The 17786-nt window shown below is 37.3% G+C and overlaps 1 protein-coding gene across 1 annotated transcript; it reads left to right on the top strand.

The window, feature by feature from the left end:
• Positions 1-631: 631 nt before the first annotated feature.
• Positions 632-17176, top strand: LOC149798470 (uncharacterized). Its single transcript, XM_089960610.1, has 4 exons — positions 632-801; positions 12868-13026; positions 16149-16331; positions 16721-17176. The coding sequence occupies exons 1-4, from the start codon at positions 747-749 to the stop codon at positions 16963-16965; spliced, it is 642 nt and encodes a 213-aa protein (XP_089816736.1). The 5' UTR covers positions 632-746; the 3' UTR covers positions 16966-17176.
• Positions 17177-17786: the final 610 nt, after the last annotated feature.

The raw sequence follows: 17786 nt of genomic DNA, 5'->3' as shown, positions 1-17786 counted from the left end.
CCTAATGTCTCTGATTATAGCTCAGAAAAGAACACAGTAATAGCGAACACGTATTCATTTTGATGTCTATAAATTCTAATTCGTTTTAAAATTCAGATACATGTTTCTTAGCAAGACTTTGTAACGGGTGTGAGGTTGGAGCTTCCTTCTCATGAACTACATGGAATAACAAGTTAAATCTCTGGACTGGCGGTGGGCGGGGCAAAATGTATCTCGTCCATGGTCCCAAAAAAATGTTGAATCATAATTACAAGTTATGCTTGTCGTTTTATCCGATGAAATTATTTATATGTATGTATGATTGCATGTATGTATGTATGTATGTATGTATGTATGTATGTATGCATGTATGTATGCAGATAGATAGATAGATAGATACATAGATAGATAGATAGATAGATAGATCTGTTGTTGGTGAAATAATAAGAAAACGAATAGAAGATATTTTAGCTTCATACAAAATTACCAATATAATCCATCAGCGTTGCAATCAGATTTCCACATAAAGAAGAACTCAGCAATTCATACATGCATGAAAGTTCACATGGATTGTATTATAAAGAAGTTTGCCTTAAAAAAATACATAATAGAGGCACGCGTATATTTACTTCCTGTTCGGTTAAGGGACGAATCGAGCAGTTGTGTCGAGGATCTAATGCTGTCGCTATTCTGCCAGATTATAACGTATATAATACCAGAGATAGTAACTCATTTCTGATGTAGAGACACTGAAAACACGAAGGAGAATGATACCTCTGCTTCTGGCAGTTATCTACGGCTTCTCCATGCTTTCAAGTCAAGGTATGTGTACATCTGTGCCTGGAATACTGGTTGTCACATATGACTAAATTTGACTGGGTTTTAAGGTTCGCGTACCTATGGGAATGTTATTGCAGTAATGATTTTACACCAAGAGTAATCTTTCATGAAAATGTGTTTTTTGTGTTACAATCAATTTTGTCACCAAGATTCGTCTAGCCAAAATTAGCCATCTGTTCACATAAACCTGACCAGCTTTTTCATGTAAAATATGAATTACGCAAAAACTGTTTAACAAATTCTACTTATATATTTGTATTGATTTAGGCAGAAAAGTAGGTCGGTGTACACGCATGCATACAGGCAAACACCCGTGGTTAATAAAAGTCACAAAAGATTGGTTTCAAATTGTAAGATAGAAAAGTATACATCCTTACCTCCGTTGGCACAAATAGGGAACGCAGTTTTATTCATACTCCTTATATCGTGATTTTGATGATCGATTAAAATCGCGAAATAAGGAGTATGAATTTCAGTATACAATTATATTCCTTATATATTCTTTACATGGTCATTTAAATACTAACTTTCCAGTTTATCCAAATCCCAAAAATTCATATACTAATAAAAATACCTTTCACACTCAAACTTACAGTTAAGTTCTTCTTGTAGGTTATTCAGTTTAACATCAATTCACCATTGCTCAGTATGTACTATCACCAAATACACAATCCCACCATACTCCTCATAGTCTCAAGAAGCAACATCTTCCTTTGAGCAGTACCAAGAGGGCTTATATCCAAACCAATGTTTGCCACACAGAAAGGAAGACGTATAGGAGAAAAATACTTGTGATCTTGGTCTGTATACCTCATGTGTGATTACTAAAAACAGTGGTGGATAACAGCCCACTTACATTTTGTTATTGGATATATATGGATCTTTCTGTGACAGTAGTCTTTAAAAACGGATGAAAATTAAAAAGAGGCTAGGGGACAGTCTAATAGTTAGACATTACAAGGATATATATTCAAAAAAGTAAACGAAAAGTAAGCTAAAAAGAGAGATGATTACTTAAGTGGCCAATATCTCAAGTTTAATCGACTGAAATATATCACATGCAAATATTTCTCCGTGTTCTGTGTGGTACAGTACTTCGTGGTTTCGTCTCACATTTACATATCGTCCATAGTGAAATTTCTAATGAAAATATGAGTCTCGCTAACTGGCCTATGGAATGGTACATGTCATTTTATATGGAGTTCTTTTTAAGGATCGGGGAATGCGTACTTCGGCGTTAATCAGTTTTATATAAGTATTCAGGATGTAATATATGGTGAGGGCATACAATTACTAAGGGTTTCGAATGTGAATGTACAGGCACAGTTTAACGTGGAAATAAAAATGTGCATCGATATTTTCTAATTACATAAAAAATGCAAACGGTAACATTGTTTTCCAATTGTGTCCAGAGAAAAGAAAATTACATAAATTCCCATAGGCTCCTAGGCACGTGAGATAAGGCTGAGATTGCGCAGATTGGGGCTAGTGAAAAGGATTCTAGTGTTGGTAAGGGTTGTTGTAAAGGTCATATATACCTAAATAGTGTAGATGAAAATCTTAACATTAACAGGTACCATCATTGAGACCGGGGCGTTAAATTATTCAGTGAAAAATATGATAATTAGCAGGTGTCATCATTGAGGCAGGAGCAATAAATTTATTCAATGAAAAATATGATATTTGCTTTCTGTGTTTAAGTCTTCGTCGATAACTGCTTAAGAGTTCAGCGATTAATTATTTAATTATGGGAAGATGCTGTTCGGAAAATATTTCTTTAACCGAGTAATAAGTCAATTCTGAGGAGCAGATGTAATTATGAATGATATTGAAGAGACCTTAATTTCGCACGGATTAGTTTCATACAATGGACCGTCCCTAATTTCTTAACATAACTAATTTTCGGGATGCTATTATGTGCAAGTATTTAATAGTTGGATATAAGAATAATTCTTTGTATTAAGTAATTGGGCCCTGTTTCTGGTGAATGGTATGAAGCGCTGATATTCAGATTTGAAGTCTTACTGATGTAAGCAAGCAAATGGAAGATTACGGTCTATTAAACGCGAGGTTATTTATTAATTATATGCATATTATTTATAGTATTTGTACTTTCAAGTACTCTTTAGCCTTTGGACATAGGGAATCATCTACCACAAGCCAGCCCCGCGCAATACTAATTGCTACAGGACTTTTTCACTGTTCCGGTACATCGGTTTAATTTATCATGCCCAAAAATTAAAAATTAGCTTTTGTATAAGAATTTTGTGTTGTCGTACATTAATTTTGAATCTTGCAAATATTGATTTAGCTATGAACCTTAAATTGCATGTACAACACGTGCTACGTATGGAATTGTGAAGGCCAAATGGGATATGGTGAAGTACAGTAAGGACAAATCCCATTTCTGTAAAATCAAACAAAAATAATATTTTTATACTTCTTTACAAGCATATGTTGATGTGTTCAGTACTTATACTTCTTTAAGAGACCAAGAATCATCCGAAGTTTTTCACGAGAGCAGTTTTTTTCCTTTTGAGTTTCTCAAGTCCACTAAATATGCTTTCATTTCTTAAGTGCGCTTTATGTTTACTTACTAATAATAAAGCCATTTTTATGAGAGCCTGCTTTGATAAATATTTTTCTGTTGTGTTTGCATCCCACTCAAAGTTTACCTGTTTGTTATAACAATGGTGTAGCTAGTAAATCGTAGACTTAATGGTTAACACTTCCTATTTAAATCAACGAGCTCTATAATGTCAACACATTATCTTGTACAGGCTATCAACTATTTTGTAATCTTAATTATCCAACTTTAGTTACAGTGTTTTCTTGTTGCAACATATACAACATTTAATATCCACATATCAGGTTCGTATTTTTTTGAGGTAATGACCATTTAAGTTTCGTAGGTGGAGGGGTAGATTTTCTTTTGAGGGAAATTAATTGTTTTAAAATACTATAATGAGTATACGATGATGCTATTTTATTATAAGGCAGAAAGCGAATTTTTTCCAGGTATTGAGTGAGGGAATTCGCTTTTAAAAATAAGTGCCAGACCTCTACCCAAAACATTAAATTGCATTTGAAGGACTCGGGGAGACGAATCGGATACATATCTAATACAGTCCCTGTATATTACTGTTGGAGAGACGAATCTTGTCCCTTCGTCACAACTTGAAAACTGTTAAGATCTCCATCTTCTCAATATATATAAATGTAATGGGATGGATAAATACATGCTCCTGAGTTCCAATCTTAAACTCTACTTCATACCCATCAGGTAGATGACATGCCCTTTGCGTCTAAGTTGCACGTATCATGATCCCTACCATATAGCCACATATACACTAATGTAGGATGAAGAGACATATGGACATTTACAGTGTTTCCACATTGGCCACTGTGTCAGGATCTGCGGTTAGTGGCATCCTTTGGACTGCAATAATATGCAATGGCGTGTCACAAGAAATTAACTTTTATTACCAAGGGAACAAATCAAAGTGCTTCAGAAATTATATAATTATGCCAACAAAATTAAATCAATGAGTAAGTGAAACGGTGAGTCGTATATATTGTCAACTAACAGGTCATAAATTACACGTTGAATAAAATCTGCATATCATGTGATGTTGTGTCCCCTGACACGAACACAAACACAAACACACTTAATTTTAAGGTACAGAATACACAAGATTTGTGTTTATAAATTATTAACAAATTAAACCTATACATTGCCTTTCATTTGTTTCCATTAGCTCTGAAAATTAAATTTCTTTGGACAAACGACTTTCTAGTTAAACAATCACTGAGATAAAGTGAGTAACCTAGCTTTAAATGAACGAACAGTTTGGCTCTTGCGTACACGAGCTACTGCAAGGTCCATTTATCAAAATCAGCACCGCTGAGGAAAAATCAGAAGTATACATATTTGTGACTATAATAGTGAACTATAATCATTCACAAGGTCACTATTTGTTTGTGTATGAGATGTTTTGTCATTCGAGAATGTTCAAATTAATTCTTGGCTGTCGCAACCAACCAAAGAAAGACGAATTATGGGTACAGCTTTTCTTAAAAAGGGTTGTCTGTTGTGCTTGAAATTAACCTAAATACTTTAATTAATGTATTAATTATTCCAACCATGCTTTCCCTAAAAAAATACTCATAGACATATATAAAATCGCATTCGCTGTTTTTACTTTTTTAATTTGTACTCTTAATGTAGAAGGATTATCATTTTCTGCAGTTCCTCATTATCCGAGTAATATTCTCATTTCGGCAAGTATTTTGCTCCTGTATACATACATAGTCATACTTGTCATAATAAAAATAGTGAGATAATGCATCTTCTATATTTTCAACACAAAGTAGGTCACTGAGACCGATATTTCAAACTTCACCGAATTTATTTTCATTTATTGAAAATGACATTGCTCAGGCTCTGTTTGTGCTACGAATGTCAACATATAGGATTATATGCGTCTTTATTAATTCGTTACCCTTATAATAATAGAAGGTCATTATCACCAATATTTCATATATAACTGGCTTGCGTTTTAGCCTTTTAACATTTAGCTCATGGAGTCAGGAGATTTTGTGCCATGTTATTTATCTACTAAGCTACCATAAATCGTGAAACTTGGTGAGCAGAAGATTAATACTGACTAATACACCGTTAGTGGAAACGTCGTGTTATATTATGTAAACAAAATAATTGATTAACGTTTGTTTAATATTTTCGAGAAACTTAAATAGGTAAAAGAGAGAAATTACTTTGGTTAAAACTACTATATGAAATAAACCTGACAGTTAGTTTACTGCTGAACTTATTCAGTGTTGAAAGTCATATTATTCTTCCCAATAATGCCTATTACCACTACACTACAGGACGAAATACATAGGATAACTCTTTCACGTAGCACATACATTGAGATACTTGGTTATTTTAGGGTAAGGAAGCATCTCAAGAAAAAAAAAGAAACGCAATATTGTTCAGTTTTTAAACAAGGTTTTGTCACGGAATTGTGTAAATCCCTTTATTTGTTAAATACATGTACTCAGGTTTCTTTTTTGTGTACAACGATACCCGAGGGTGGTTTATGTATAATGTACAATATTTCGAAATAGTGAGTTCGGTTCATCCTATGCTGCACGTGCGAGGTTTTCTCAATGGGAAAAACCGAATGCTTCCAAAGCACAGACAATGTGTGACGACTTCGTTTGTGCATAAATGCCCCACCGTAAGATTAAAACTTAACATTACGGAACGTCTTGTCAGTGAGCTGTCTCCTTTAAGGAGTTGCACATCTTCTGCTGCAGAGGTATGTGAATTATTAATTTATTTTGTATAAGTTAAAACTATTGCACTACCACATTTAATTTTGTATGTTTGCTATGTAGCTTCGGTTTACGTAGTATAATGCAAATATGTTATATTCTTGTTTGTGACTTAGCAAGGGATTTGTATTATGAATATAATGCTGCATTTTTAAGAAAGGTTTAGTACCGTAGGATTATTGTCTGTTACGGTTAGTTTACATCTGAACCTGTTTGTTGTTTTGTAATCATGCCGTATATCATCATCATTGGCGACTCAGTCTATAGAGACCATGCCAATTTCGCCCTTAAGGTGTTGTCTGTCTCTGGGATGTTGGCATCGCCTGCTGTGGCTGTGCAGGCCTATACTTGAGTGACAGTCCTTCTTGCAGTTGGTGCAGACATACTGGGAAGTCTGAGTTACTGTGGTTGCTGCCGCTTTATCCTTTCTCTCACGTTTCTCTGCAGCCAACTGGCCTCTCCTCACATCAGCGACTGATATGCCCTTGTTTACCATCAGTCTCCAGGTGCCTCGGTCCTCGGCCAGCACTTCCCAGCCATCGGTTGAAATGTCGCATTCCTTCACGTCCCTCTCGCACACATACTTGAAACGGAGTGAGGGGCGGCCGACTCTTCTCATGCCAGTGGCAAGCTGTCCATATAGAATGTCCTTTGGCAGCCTTCCATCCTCCATGTCCCAGCCATCGAAGGCGGCGTTTACTCAGCAGGGAGTACATGCTAGGGGTACTTGCACGCTGCAGGATCTCGCTGTGTGGAACACGGTCTTGCCAGCTGATTTTCAGGATGCGTTTTAGGCACCGTATATGGAAGGGGTTGGGCCAGCGCTCTTGCCTCATGTAGGTACTCCAGGTCTCACTTCCATATAGAAGGGTGCTGAGAATGCAGGTCTGGTAGACTTGGACCTTGGCGTGCTCTGTCAGCGCGTTGTTTTCCCACACCCTCTTCGTTAGTCGTGCCATGATGGTGTTTGCCTTTCCAAGCCTTCTGTCCAGCTCCATATCAAGCGAGAGAGTGTTGCTGATGGTTGACCCCAGGTAGGTAAAGTTTTTGACTGCTTCCAGGGTGACATCGTCGATTTTTATGGAAGGGGCAATGGTGGTATCTTGTACGCTGACATATGTCTTTTCCAAGCTGATGGTGAGCCCAATCTGCAATGCAGGCATTAGCGAAACGGTCTCCTAGTCTCTTGAGGGCTTCCTCGGTGTGGGCCAGAAGTGCTGCGTCATCTGCAAAGAGCATCTCCCTGAAGAGCACAGCCATCACTTTGGTGTTTGAGCGCAGTCGTGCCAGGTTGAACAGCCTACCGTCAGACCTGGTGTGTAGATTATGCCATCAGTAGACGAGTCGAGCAGGGAGAAGAAGATCCAGAAAAGGGTTGGCGCCAGCACGCAGCCCTGCTTCATACAACTGTTAATTGGGAAGGAGGTTGAGGAGGATCCATCATACAGGACTGTTCCCTTCATATCTGCATGGAATAAGATTATCATGCTGCGGAGTTGGGGGGGGGGGGGGGCAACCGATCTTACTCAGAAGTTCAAAAGGCCCTTCTTGCTGCCCAAGTCAAAAGCTTTGGTGAGGTCGATGAACATCATGTAGAGTGGTTGACTTTGCTCTCTGCTCTTCTCTTGGAGTTGGCGTAGGGAGAAGATCATGTCTGTCGTCGACCTGCCTGTTCTGAAGCCGCACTGGGATTCCGGGTACAACTGCAGCCTGCTGAGTATGATGCGGGCGTACACTTTTACCAACGATGCTCAGGAGCGTGATCCCTCTGTAATTATTACAGTCACTGCGGTCGCCCTTGTTTTTGTAAAGGGTCACAATTGTGGCGTCGCTCATGTATTGGGGAACTGCTCCTTCCTCCCAGCAGAGGCAAAGTAGCACATGCAGCGGTTGAAGCAATGTTGATAGCTTCGGGCGGGATGCTGTCACTACCTGGTGCTTTGTCGTTTGGGAGGGAGTCGATAGCTTTGCTGAGCTCCTCTAAGGTTGGCACTTTGTCGAGCTCCTCCATGGTGGGTAGATTCTTTATGCTGCTGAGGGCTGCATCGGTGACTGACGTTTCTCGGGAGTATAGCTCTGAGTAGTTCTCCACTTATCTGCCCATATGTTGACCACGGTCTGTGATCTTATCTCCCATCAGAGATTTTAAGGGAGCGACCCCTTTCACTGTAGGGCCTAGAGCCTTCATGATGCCACTGTATTTACCTTGGATCTTTCCGGACTCGGCGCTGAGCTGGATCCCTTCACACAGTTGTTGCCAGTAATCGTTCGCACACTGTCTAGCAATGCGTTGGGTGTTGCTTCGGGCACTTCTGAGAGCAGCAAGCGTTCGTTAATTAGGGCATTTTTTGTAAGCTATGAAGGCTTTTCGTTTCTCCTCGATTAGTGGTTCCATCCTTGATAGGTGTGCGTTGAACCAGTCCTGGCTGGGTCGTTCCTTCTTGCCAAACGTGGACATGGCTGTACTGTAGATGTCACCCTTCATGGCGTTACACTTGGCTATATCATCGTGCTCTGGCAGGTCCTGGAGAGCCTTGTCCAGGGCGGACACATACTTCTCAACCTTAGAGAGGACATCTGCGTATTGTTTATGCGAGGGTGTCCTTTTGGTTTTGAGCGGTATAGTGTGTGTGGCTCTAGTCGCACCCTGCTGCTCACGAGGGCATGGTCGGCGTCGCAGTCTGCACTGTGGTAGGTTGTAGTGGAGAGGACGCTGTTAAGGGCAGAGCGCCTGGTGATGACCAAGTCGAGTTGGTGCCAGCGATGAGACCTGGGGTGTTTCCATGTCACTTTGTGTTGTGGCTTACACTTGAAGAAGGTGTTTGCGACGCATAGACCATGGTAGGTGCACAGCTACAGCAGTCTCTGACCGTTTTCGTTGGTCTATCCAGTGTCATGATATACGAGGCAGGTAGGCCATGACTTGTGGTCCGCACCTACTCTAGCATTAAAGTTGCCGAGGAGGAATAGTGGTTCGTGTTTGGGGAATCCTTTGATCTGTTCGTCCAGCTGCCCATAGACCTGATCCTTTGTGTCTTCTGAAGACGTGAGGGTGAGGGCGTAGACACTGATGATGTTGACAGGACCTGCAGCAGTGATGAGGCGGATGGACAAGAGACCCTCAGTGCCCCCTGTGGGAGGTCCGACAGAGGCCAGGAGATTGTTTTTGATGGCGAAACCCAATCCGTGCTGGCAGGGCTCCTCAGGATCTCGACCCTTCCAGAAGAAGGTGTAGTTTTCCTCTCTGAGGGAGCCAATAGAGACGAGCCGGGTTTTCTGGAGGGCAGCTATTTAGTCTGGTGAGTTCTCTATCAATGATGGCCGTATTTCTGGTGTCGTCCACTTTTACTGTATATAACGTCATTACATTTGATCGCATATGCCCGTACACGGTGTTAGATGTATTTTCAGCTGACATGAGTGATCAGAGAATGACTAAGTGATCGGAGTGGTCGGACTGACCCGAATGACCCGAGTGATCTGAGTAATCACAGAATGACCAGAGTGACCGGAGTGGTCTGAGTGGTCGGACAGACCCGAGTGATCAGAGTGACCCGAGTGACGAGAGCGATCCGAGTTATCGGAGTCATCGGAGTCGACATGGTGTCAGCTGCAGAGCTAACTATAGAAGTCTACCATAGCAGCTGTGAAGCTGAACCATAGCAGCCGTTGAGCTTAATAAACGGTGTTGCTGGTCGAGAAGCAGGTGATCGGGAGTTGCTGACCGAGACTGGTGGGCACTGATTGCTTGATTGACTAATCTGGAATACTAACGGCTTGTTTTGCCAGTGTGACTGGTGGCCGCTTGTGCTGGTGACGGATGTAATCGTTTAGCCGTGGGTTAATTTTGCGGATTTCTAAAACCCAGTGTGGTTTTGGGACTGTAAAGATAATTTGTATATATGTCCCTTTTGTTTACATAATTTCACGATTTGAGTGAATGCATTTTACTATATGAGAAAAATACTACATTTTGTTTTACTGAGTAAAACCCATCGATCTTTTCGTTCTGAAATCACCGTGAATCATTTACCCATTGTCCTTGTACTGTGTAAGGTCGTTTATTTGTATTTTCGTTATTACGTCCTTGCGTTTTATTTTAATTGATCCAATATTTGGATCATATACACGCACACATTAATCAAAATTAATTGCTCATTCATGTCGTTCGTTATTAAACATTGTATTTGTATCACCATCAAAAGTGTTCTGTTGTAAATCCGAAATCCCACCCGGTTATCTTGTTACAGCTTTACATCGTCAGTTCCGTAAGGATTTGGCAGTGGCTATCAAGTGCGATAACATTTAAAGTGTAGAAATTCTCTTATTTAACGGATTCTCGAATATTTATTCTTATTTATCAATCTACAAACTTTCTCTCAGCTGTTAGATTGCTTGTCATTGGTTCATTTGGCACCAATTGCAAATTAATTATTGTTTTCTCATGATCCTTTCACTTGATTTCTCCATCAATATAAATGTATCTGTACCTGCCTTTGGCCATTCATTAACTTCAATCATTCTATTTTAGTCAGTTTCTAAAACTATCGGTTTGAAAGATATTATCCAAGGGAAATACACAAGACAAACAAAATTACTGGCAAGCATTTCATGCAGCTTGCATATTATTATTATTATTATTTTCCTTAACTTGATATTAATGGGCACATCTTCTTCACATAATATGCATGATATAGCATCTTTGTGCTAAATGGAGCAATCACATTTAAATAACTTAAGTAATTCTGAAAAATACTTCATAGGATGTAACACAGTTTTCGTAAGTGAGAACAATATCAGATGCGATAGGATCATTACCTTTAAACTTGTTATCGGAGAATTAGCTGAATTTTAATCTTACAAAGCTGTCGCTGAAAATCAGGGTTGTATTCACTTGCATTCTTTAAACATGTGTCGAATAGAAAAGCAAATTCGACAAGAAAAAAGAAGTACATTACATTTTCACCTTTTCTTAGCTTTATTTGTCTTCGCGACTTAGTTTCGTAACAACGGCCAAACACGCAAATGAAGGTTGACCAAAGTGATTTGCCGCTTTGAATTTCTAGTATAATATTTGTAAGGGTCATAGTCTGATCCGAAAAATAGGTAACAATCGTCATGAGTACATAGAACGGCATATGTATCTTGCGATCATAAACCATGTATGGCGCATTCGCGTCTGAATAATTGTGTATCGATAGAATCGAGCTACAGTCTCACTACATTTCTCCTTGTTTTGGGACAGGATAATGTTATATGATCTTCCTTAAGATATATCAAACAATAATTCGATTTTTACGGGCCTTGAAGAGACGATGAAAAATAGCTGAAACCTTTTAAATGTGTATACTAAAGATCCTTTCATTCTTGAAAAACGAGTTGAGGAATGTCTAAAATTTAAGGGACATGTTTATATTTCTAAGAGCCCAAATAATTGTATGTTGTGAATATTAATTCTCTATTCATCGTTACAAATAAGAAATATGCCAAGCGTATCAATATGCCACATAATATTTTAACTGTTTGACGAAGCATGGGAACAAATTAGACGGCACAATTCTGCTAAATGAACAAATGTGTATTCCGACCCAATATTTCATTGAGCTTATCCTCTTTGCTATTATAAATTCAGCTGTTAAAAATAAAGTGTATTTCAAACAAATGCATGTTGTCAATAGGAGAATTTCGACAGATACTGCTGTTTTAACAGGTCAGATGTTATTCAATAATAGCATTGTTCCATAACCAAAGATCCAACAATTTTAATGCTATTTCTTCTGCCATATATAATACAGCATATGTGGTCAAAGTATATAGAGAGATCAACTTACGTTTCGATGGAAGTGTTGTAAACAGTCTCTTGAAATCCATGTATATGACGCCATAACTACTCCAGCTAACATGACCGAGTGTACTTTGTGACAGTAATTTCGGAATGATACATTTTTGCAAAGTCACGTCCATGGCACGTTTTCTAACGGTTGGATGAACAGTTGCTCTTTGAAATGCGATTTTTAACTACAAATCTCCTTCTGAATATTAGTAGTGATCCAATTGTCCACTTGTATTTAATTCACTTCTCGATATATATTACATTTTGCGCAAGAATAGAAAGGTGCAGCAACTGAGCCAGAGTTGAACCTTATTCTGAAATCGTTTTGCTTTTTCTTTCTATCTAGACTCTTTCCATTCTAAATAAAATTTGCGTGATAAACTAATGGGTAATGATTTAATACTACATTTAGCAATCTCCTTGTCTAATTTTATATTTTTATTCAAATCAATTCTCGCAAAAGGGATGACAATTATTTAGCTCGTTTCATAAATTCACTATTATCTCATGCCCACTTGAGCTCTTCTATACAGAAACTGAGCTGTCCCTGTTGTTACGAATTGTCTTCATATGTTGAAACCTGCATTCGTTTTGTCACGAAAATGCTAACTGTTGATACTGTGTCAGCTGGCTTTAACATATACAATCTACTTTATTCAATGATGTTTTGAGACCTGGATATATAATTGTGCAGAATCATGTTCGTTGTTTAGGTCTGTAAGATTCAACCCTAGCAAAAGAAATAAGCGAATATATAAAACCTCTCCGCCCCATCAAAACTGACGACCACATCAGTGTTCTAGCGACATTAAAAGATATTACTGCAAGTTATCGTTGCATAGTCAGTGTTTAAAACTTAATTGCATACATTTCAGCCGAGGACTGTGTCAGAGGGAATCACAGTCTTGCTCGCTTTGGACCAACATGTGAATACCTGTGTCACTGCGGAATAAATCAGTGTGACAGGGTGACAGGAGCTTGTCCTAACAACGGTGAATGTGATGGTGGATGGATGGGATCCGGATGTCAGTACGGTAAGTACGCGTAATGTATCAAAGTACCATAAAATCAGACATATTTGTAGAGATTTATCTAATCCTGTATATGCATTGGCGGAGGAGAGGAAAATTCAACCCGATCATCGGAGTTTTGTACCAGGCAAGATGCGTTGTCCGACGCATCATTTTAAACCCAAGGGTGAACTTTTTTTATCCTACATTAGAGACTAACGAAATAATGATTGATCACATTTGTGGACGAAAAATGCGGACTTAAATCCTAATTTGTTTTCTCAACTCGAAATTGGCCTAAAGAAGCCGTTAATATCGGTAGGTCGATCAGTTTGAGGGACACTTAACTTCAACCGCTACTCGTGGTAGTTATTATATCTACTGCAATTAATATATATTTGGATTATTATGGAAGAATGTTCAAGTGATAATGGAAATTGCGAAGTTCCTGGCTAAATTATGGACACGATGCACATAGTAGAAATTTTAAACTTTTAACGAGTCAGGTTAACGTTTGAGTTATGATATATTAGTCCTGCACCTGTACTGCACTATGGAAACCACCATCATACACATATAGGAATATGAGAAAACAATATCCGGAGACATCGTGCTTACATTAGTGCCCTTCAGCTATATTTAATTGGATAGATTTACACACACAGAAAATAAGTCAGGTTCCATACCGATATTCATGTATGCCGTTCATTTGTTTTTAAAAAACTGTTCTCCAGTATTATATACGAGACAATTCAAAGCAGCCAAATTATACTTGAATGCTATACAATTTCATGCATTGGTCAAATCTCAGAAAAATTTAAAAGTTTTCTAAAATGCGCAGAATATTTTTCCTGTATTCTGATTAATGTTATACGCAAATATATTATGGACTTTCAGCACATAAAGTAATTGTTTATTGCTGCAAATATCCTTTTACTGTAATTATTGAAGTTTTAAAGGAACTGTCTTCTAATAATTTGAAGCGATAAGTAATGCTTTTCAAATCATTTTCTTCTTTCTGATAGAAAATTTTGATTAGATTTGTAATGCTACTTGTTTCGTGCAAAGGTGACGGTGAGATCTGAAATTACGCGCTAATACAAATGCCAGTGTTTTGTGGGGTTCTCGTCTCGGAATGAAAAATAACTTTGATTTCATATGCGTGCAGATATGGTTTCAAATACTTTCGAGCGACTTTCTCGACGTAATCTTAGATATTACCGTAGATAGTATTCATTCTATGAACGCATATAACAATATGAAGTGATTTATATGTGTTTATATTTGTGTGGCAAATATATGAATCACGCCCATTTATTCATTTTTTTTAATTAATCATACAATCGACGCAACACATCTTTTCATTAATAATAATAATAATAATAATAATAATAATAAATAACAAAAATAATAATGCATTGAAAACCAAATAGTGGTTTAAACATTTATTATATTTGGGTTATTTCTATTCTGTATATACATTTTAGGCAATACATTGCCAGATGACCTCCAGATCTACGAAACTTTGTGATCAGCATATCATTAGACACAAAATATCATCAGTCATTATCCCTGAGCAAACTTCTCTCTTCCCTTGCCTAAACTCTTGAAAATGTTCAATTGCAGTACCATTACTTGATGAGGGTGGGAGTCCTCGGGTGGTCGAGTGGTCTAATGCGTTTGCAGTTAGAGATCCATCACACATCTTATATTTGCGTGAGTCTCGCTTCGACCAAACGGGATATTGAAAAGCTTACCAGTAGCTTCTCGTGGGAAATTGGTTCTTCCTAATGTCTTCTACCTCCATATATTATACAGAGGAACATGTATAGCCTATCGTAGGTTTATAACTCGTGTCAGTCCCAACAAAACAAAACTTAATGGAGGGAATTGCAACGATATTTATTTCTAGTAATCTTTTTCTGTTCGTATACCGAAAAGCCCAGATTATGTCTTTAGGAGACTTCAAACGATCAATGCTTCAAGAAACAAATACTTTCAAACTTTTAGGCACGGTGATAGGCAGATAGCTAGTATGCATGCAAATCTGCGGAATACGTTCAGCTCGCTATGACAGTATCTCGACAGAGTAGGTTTAAGCAACACTTCCATCTGCATATATGTAGATTATACAGATACCAAAGAGCATTATTTATATTTATGTCAAACGTATGTTATGAAATGGAACATATTATTAGTTCAAGTAAAGCAATTTAATTAAATTTTAATTTTAATTTCATCTTGAACTTTTTAAGTTTGAGCCAGTCTCAAGCTACGAAGGAGGAAAATCAAATTACTGGTTTGGCACTTGAAATATATATTAAAACTACAGAACGTTTTGATCACGACTAGGCTTGTATATTTCCTGTGTCTATCACATTGGATCTATATTCTTATCTATTTTACCCTTTTGAATCCCCTCTTTTTCTTTCTTCAATAGGTTTGTTCTAATTTGTATTGATGAAGCTAATTTTATAAATATGAGAGTAATCTTAAAATATGTTGCATTAGAATGTATTCTTTATATGTGAAAGGCGACAATGAATTGTTGAAATATTTTATCCTATTCCAATGGTATTGGTTATAACGAAAATATCTTTGAACTAAACGCAGCCAATGGAATTGCCTCTTTGTCCATACCTGTATCATACACAAGCTGTCTCTGTTGAGTCCTTTAAAAACCGACTCTTGTCAACACTTGGCCCTGTCAGTCAACGATTTAATTTAGCAGCTTTGATACCAGTCAATAACTCTGTTTTGTGCTACAATATTTTGTCTATAGCTATGATGTATTTAGCAACTTGCAGCAGTTATCAAACAAAACTTGTAGCCAGTGAATCACATATTCTGGCATCTAATAGTTTTAGCAATGCAGCCTTTCTCGTAGGTGTTAAGCTAGAGTTTGAACACTCATTTATAAAGAGACCGCTTACTTATACCAAACTATCAAGTATAGTGAGAAATTGATTCAATATAGGAAGAAGCATGCACATTTCATTTAGTTTTCATTGAGAAGTCTTTATTTCAAAATCCTTTTTTAATATTCTATGCTGCTATCGTGCGTTTAAAGAAATGAAATAGAAACTAAAATGACGGTGTTTAGGATGTTTACAATTTATGTACTTCTTTTCACCTCTTTATTACAGTCAACATTGCATATCATGCAATTGTCAATAGCAACCACTTGAAAAATACAGCCACCATTGTGGATGGAACAAGCGACAGCTGTCCAAATGAAACACAAACGATAATTAATCCTGCATACGTTACGGTGTCGTTCCGGCGGGATGTGAAGATCACTGAAGTTAATATTGCCTTTTCTAAATCAGGTATGATACATGTCTTGCAATTATATATTTGTGCATATGACTATTTAGTTGCTACTTTAAAGGGGCACATTAAACGAGGTGTAACTAATATTTGGTCATAGACCAAAATTAGCTTCCACGAGCTGAAGATTGACTGAAACAACTGGTAGCCGTGTTAATAAATAATGTTTTAATAATAATTAAGATGATGGTAAAAGCTAGCTAAAATGTATTATTATTATTATTATTATTATTATTATTATTATTAAGCAAGCTTCAATGCATTTATCAATACAACAAGCGTGCTTGCAATTCTTTAAAATCTGTAACATCTTACATTTGCGATAAGCATGTATCAGCAAAATTTACTGCGTTGAAAGTCCCATCAATACACAAAGCTTTCATTTCAGCTGACGTTCCTCCGGCATTTGCTGTCAGTGTTTCTGATGGTAACCAAGCAGTACTATGTGGTTCGGTTGATGACACAAATGATAGAAAGGAATATGTCATTAAATGCAATAACACTCTATACGGACAATACTTAAACATCACCTCTCAATGGTCAGCTGGGTTGAAAGTTTGCGAAATTCAAGTTCCAGCAGGTATTCAGGTTCTAAGTGAAATTTTCCATATTTATGCCAGAGCAGCCTTTTGATTTTTCCTAGAAAGATTCATATCATAAGCAAAATAATTATTTGCTTGGACTTGATTTGAAAAAGACACCATACTGAAAGTTAGCTAATATGCTAAACAAATATAGCTAGAAGATGATGATCTAAAAGAAAATTTGAGCAAACATTATTGGTACAGAATCTAGCCACACATTATAATGATGTCAACAAAATAAATAAATTACAATGTTTAGAGACATGCGTCATAATATAGGGTTATGCAGTTCTATTCCTGCGTTTTGGCACTAGTAATTTAGTTAATTCCATTCACATTATATTATAAAGGTACCCAACATATATATATATATATATATATATATATATATATATATATATATATATATATGCCAATTTTATATTATTTTGATGAAGAAATATTTAGCTATCCTCTTGATATGGTTTCCTGCATGCCTTCTTGACTGTATCGTTATTGTCTATTCCGCTCATACATTGTCTTTACTGGGTCCATCCTCGTCCATCCTCGTCATCATTATCATCGTCGAGAGTTCGAGTACGGTTCAGAACTCTAAAACCATTCATGCAATCGCTATAACATGAATTATTCATTTTATAATAATGGTCTATATGTGTTTTTCCCTATTTGGAATTATTTAGTTAGTTTGAATTTGTTCATTGTGTTTTTTCGTCTGTCTGGCAGCACGTCTCTTCAAGATTCACACTTGCTGCAACTGCAAAATCCCATAACTGTGAAAGATAGCTATGAAATTCATGTGCAGCTTAATATTCACGATTCTTCACTTTCAGTATTTATAACATTTTTGCTCGGTTTGTCTCTATATCCACG

This window comes from Sinohyriopsis cumingii, chromosome 6 (assembly GCF_028554795.1).
Source record: "Sinohyriopsis cumingii isolate HCF-2022 chromosome 6, ASM2855479v2, whole genome shotgun sequence".
Lineage (NCBI taxonomy): Eukaryota > Metazoa > Mollusca > Bivalvia > Unionida > Unionidae > Sinohyriopsis > Sinohyriopsis cumingii.
The sequence above is the reverse complement of the archived record's forward strand: the minus strand, read 5'-3'. Positions and strand labels throughout refer to the sequence as shown.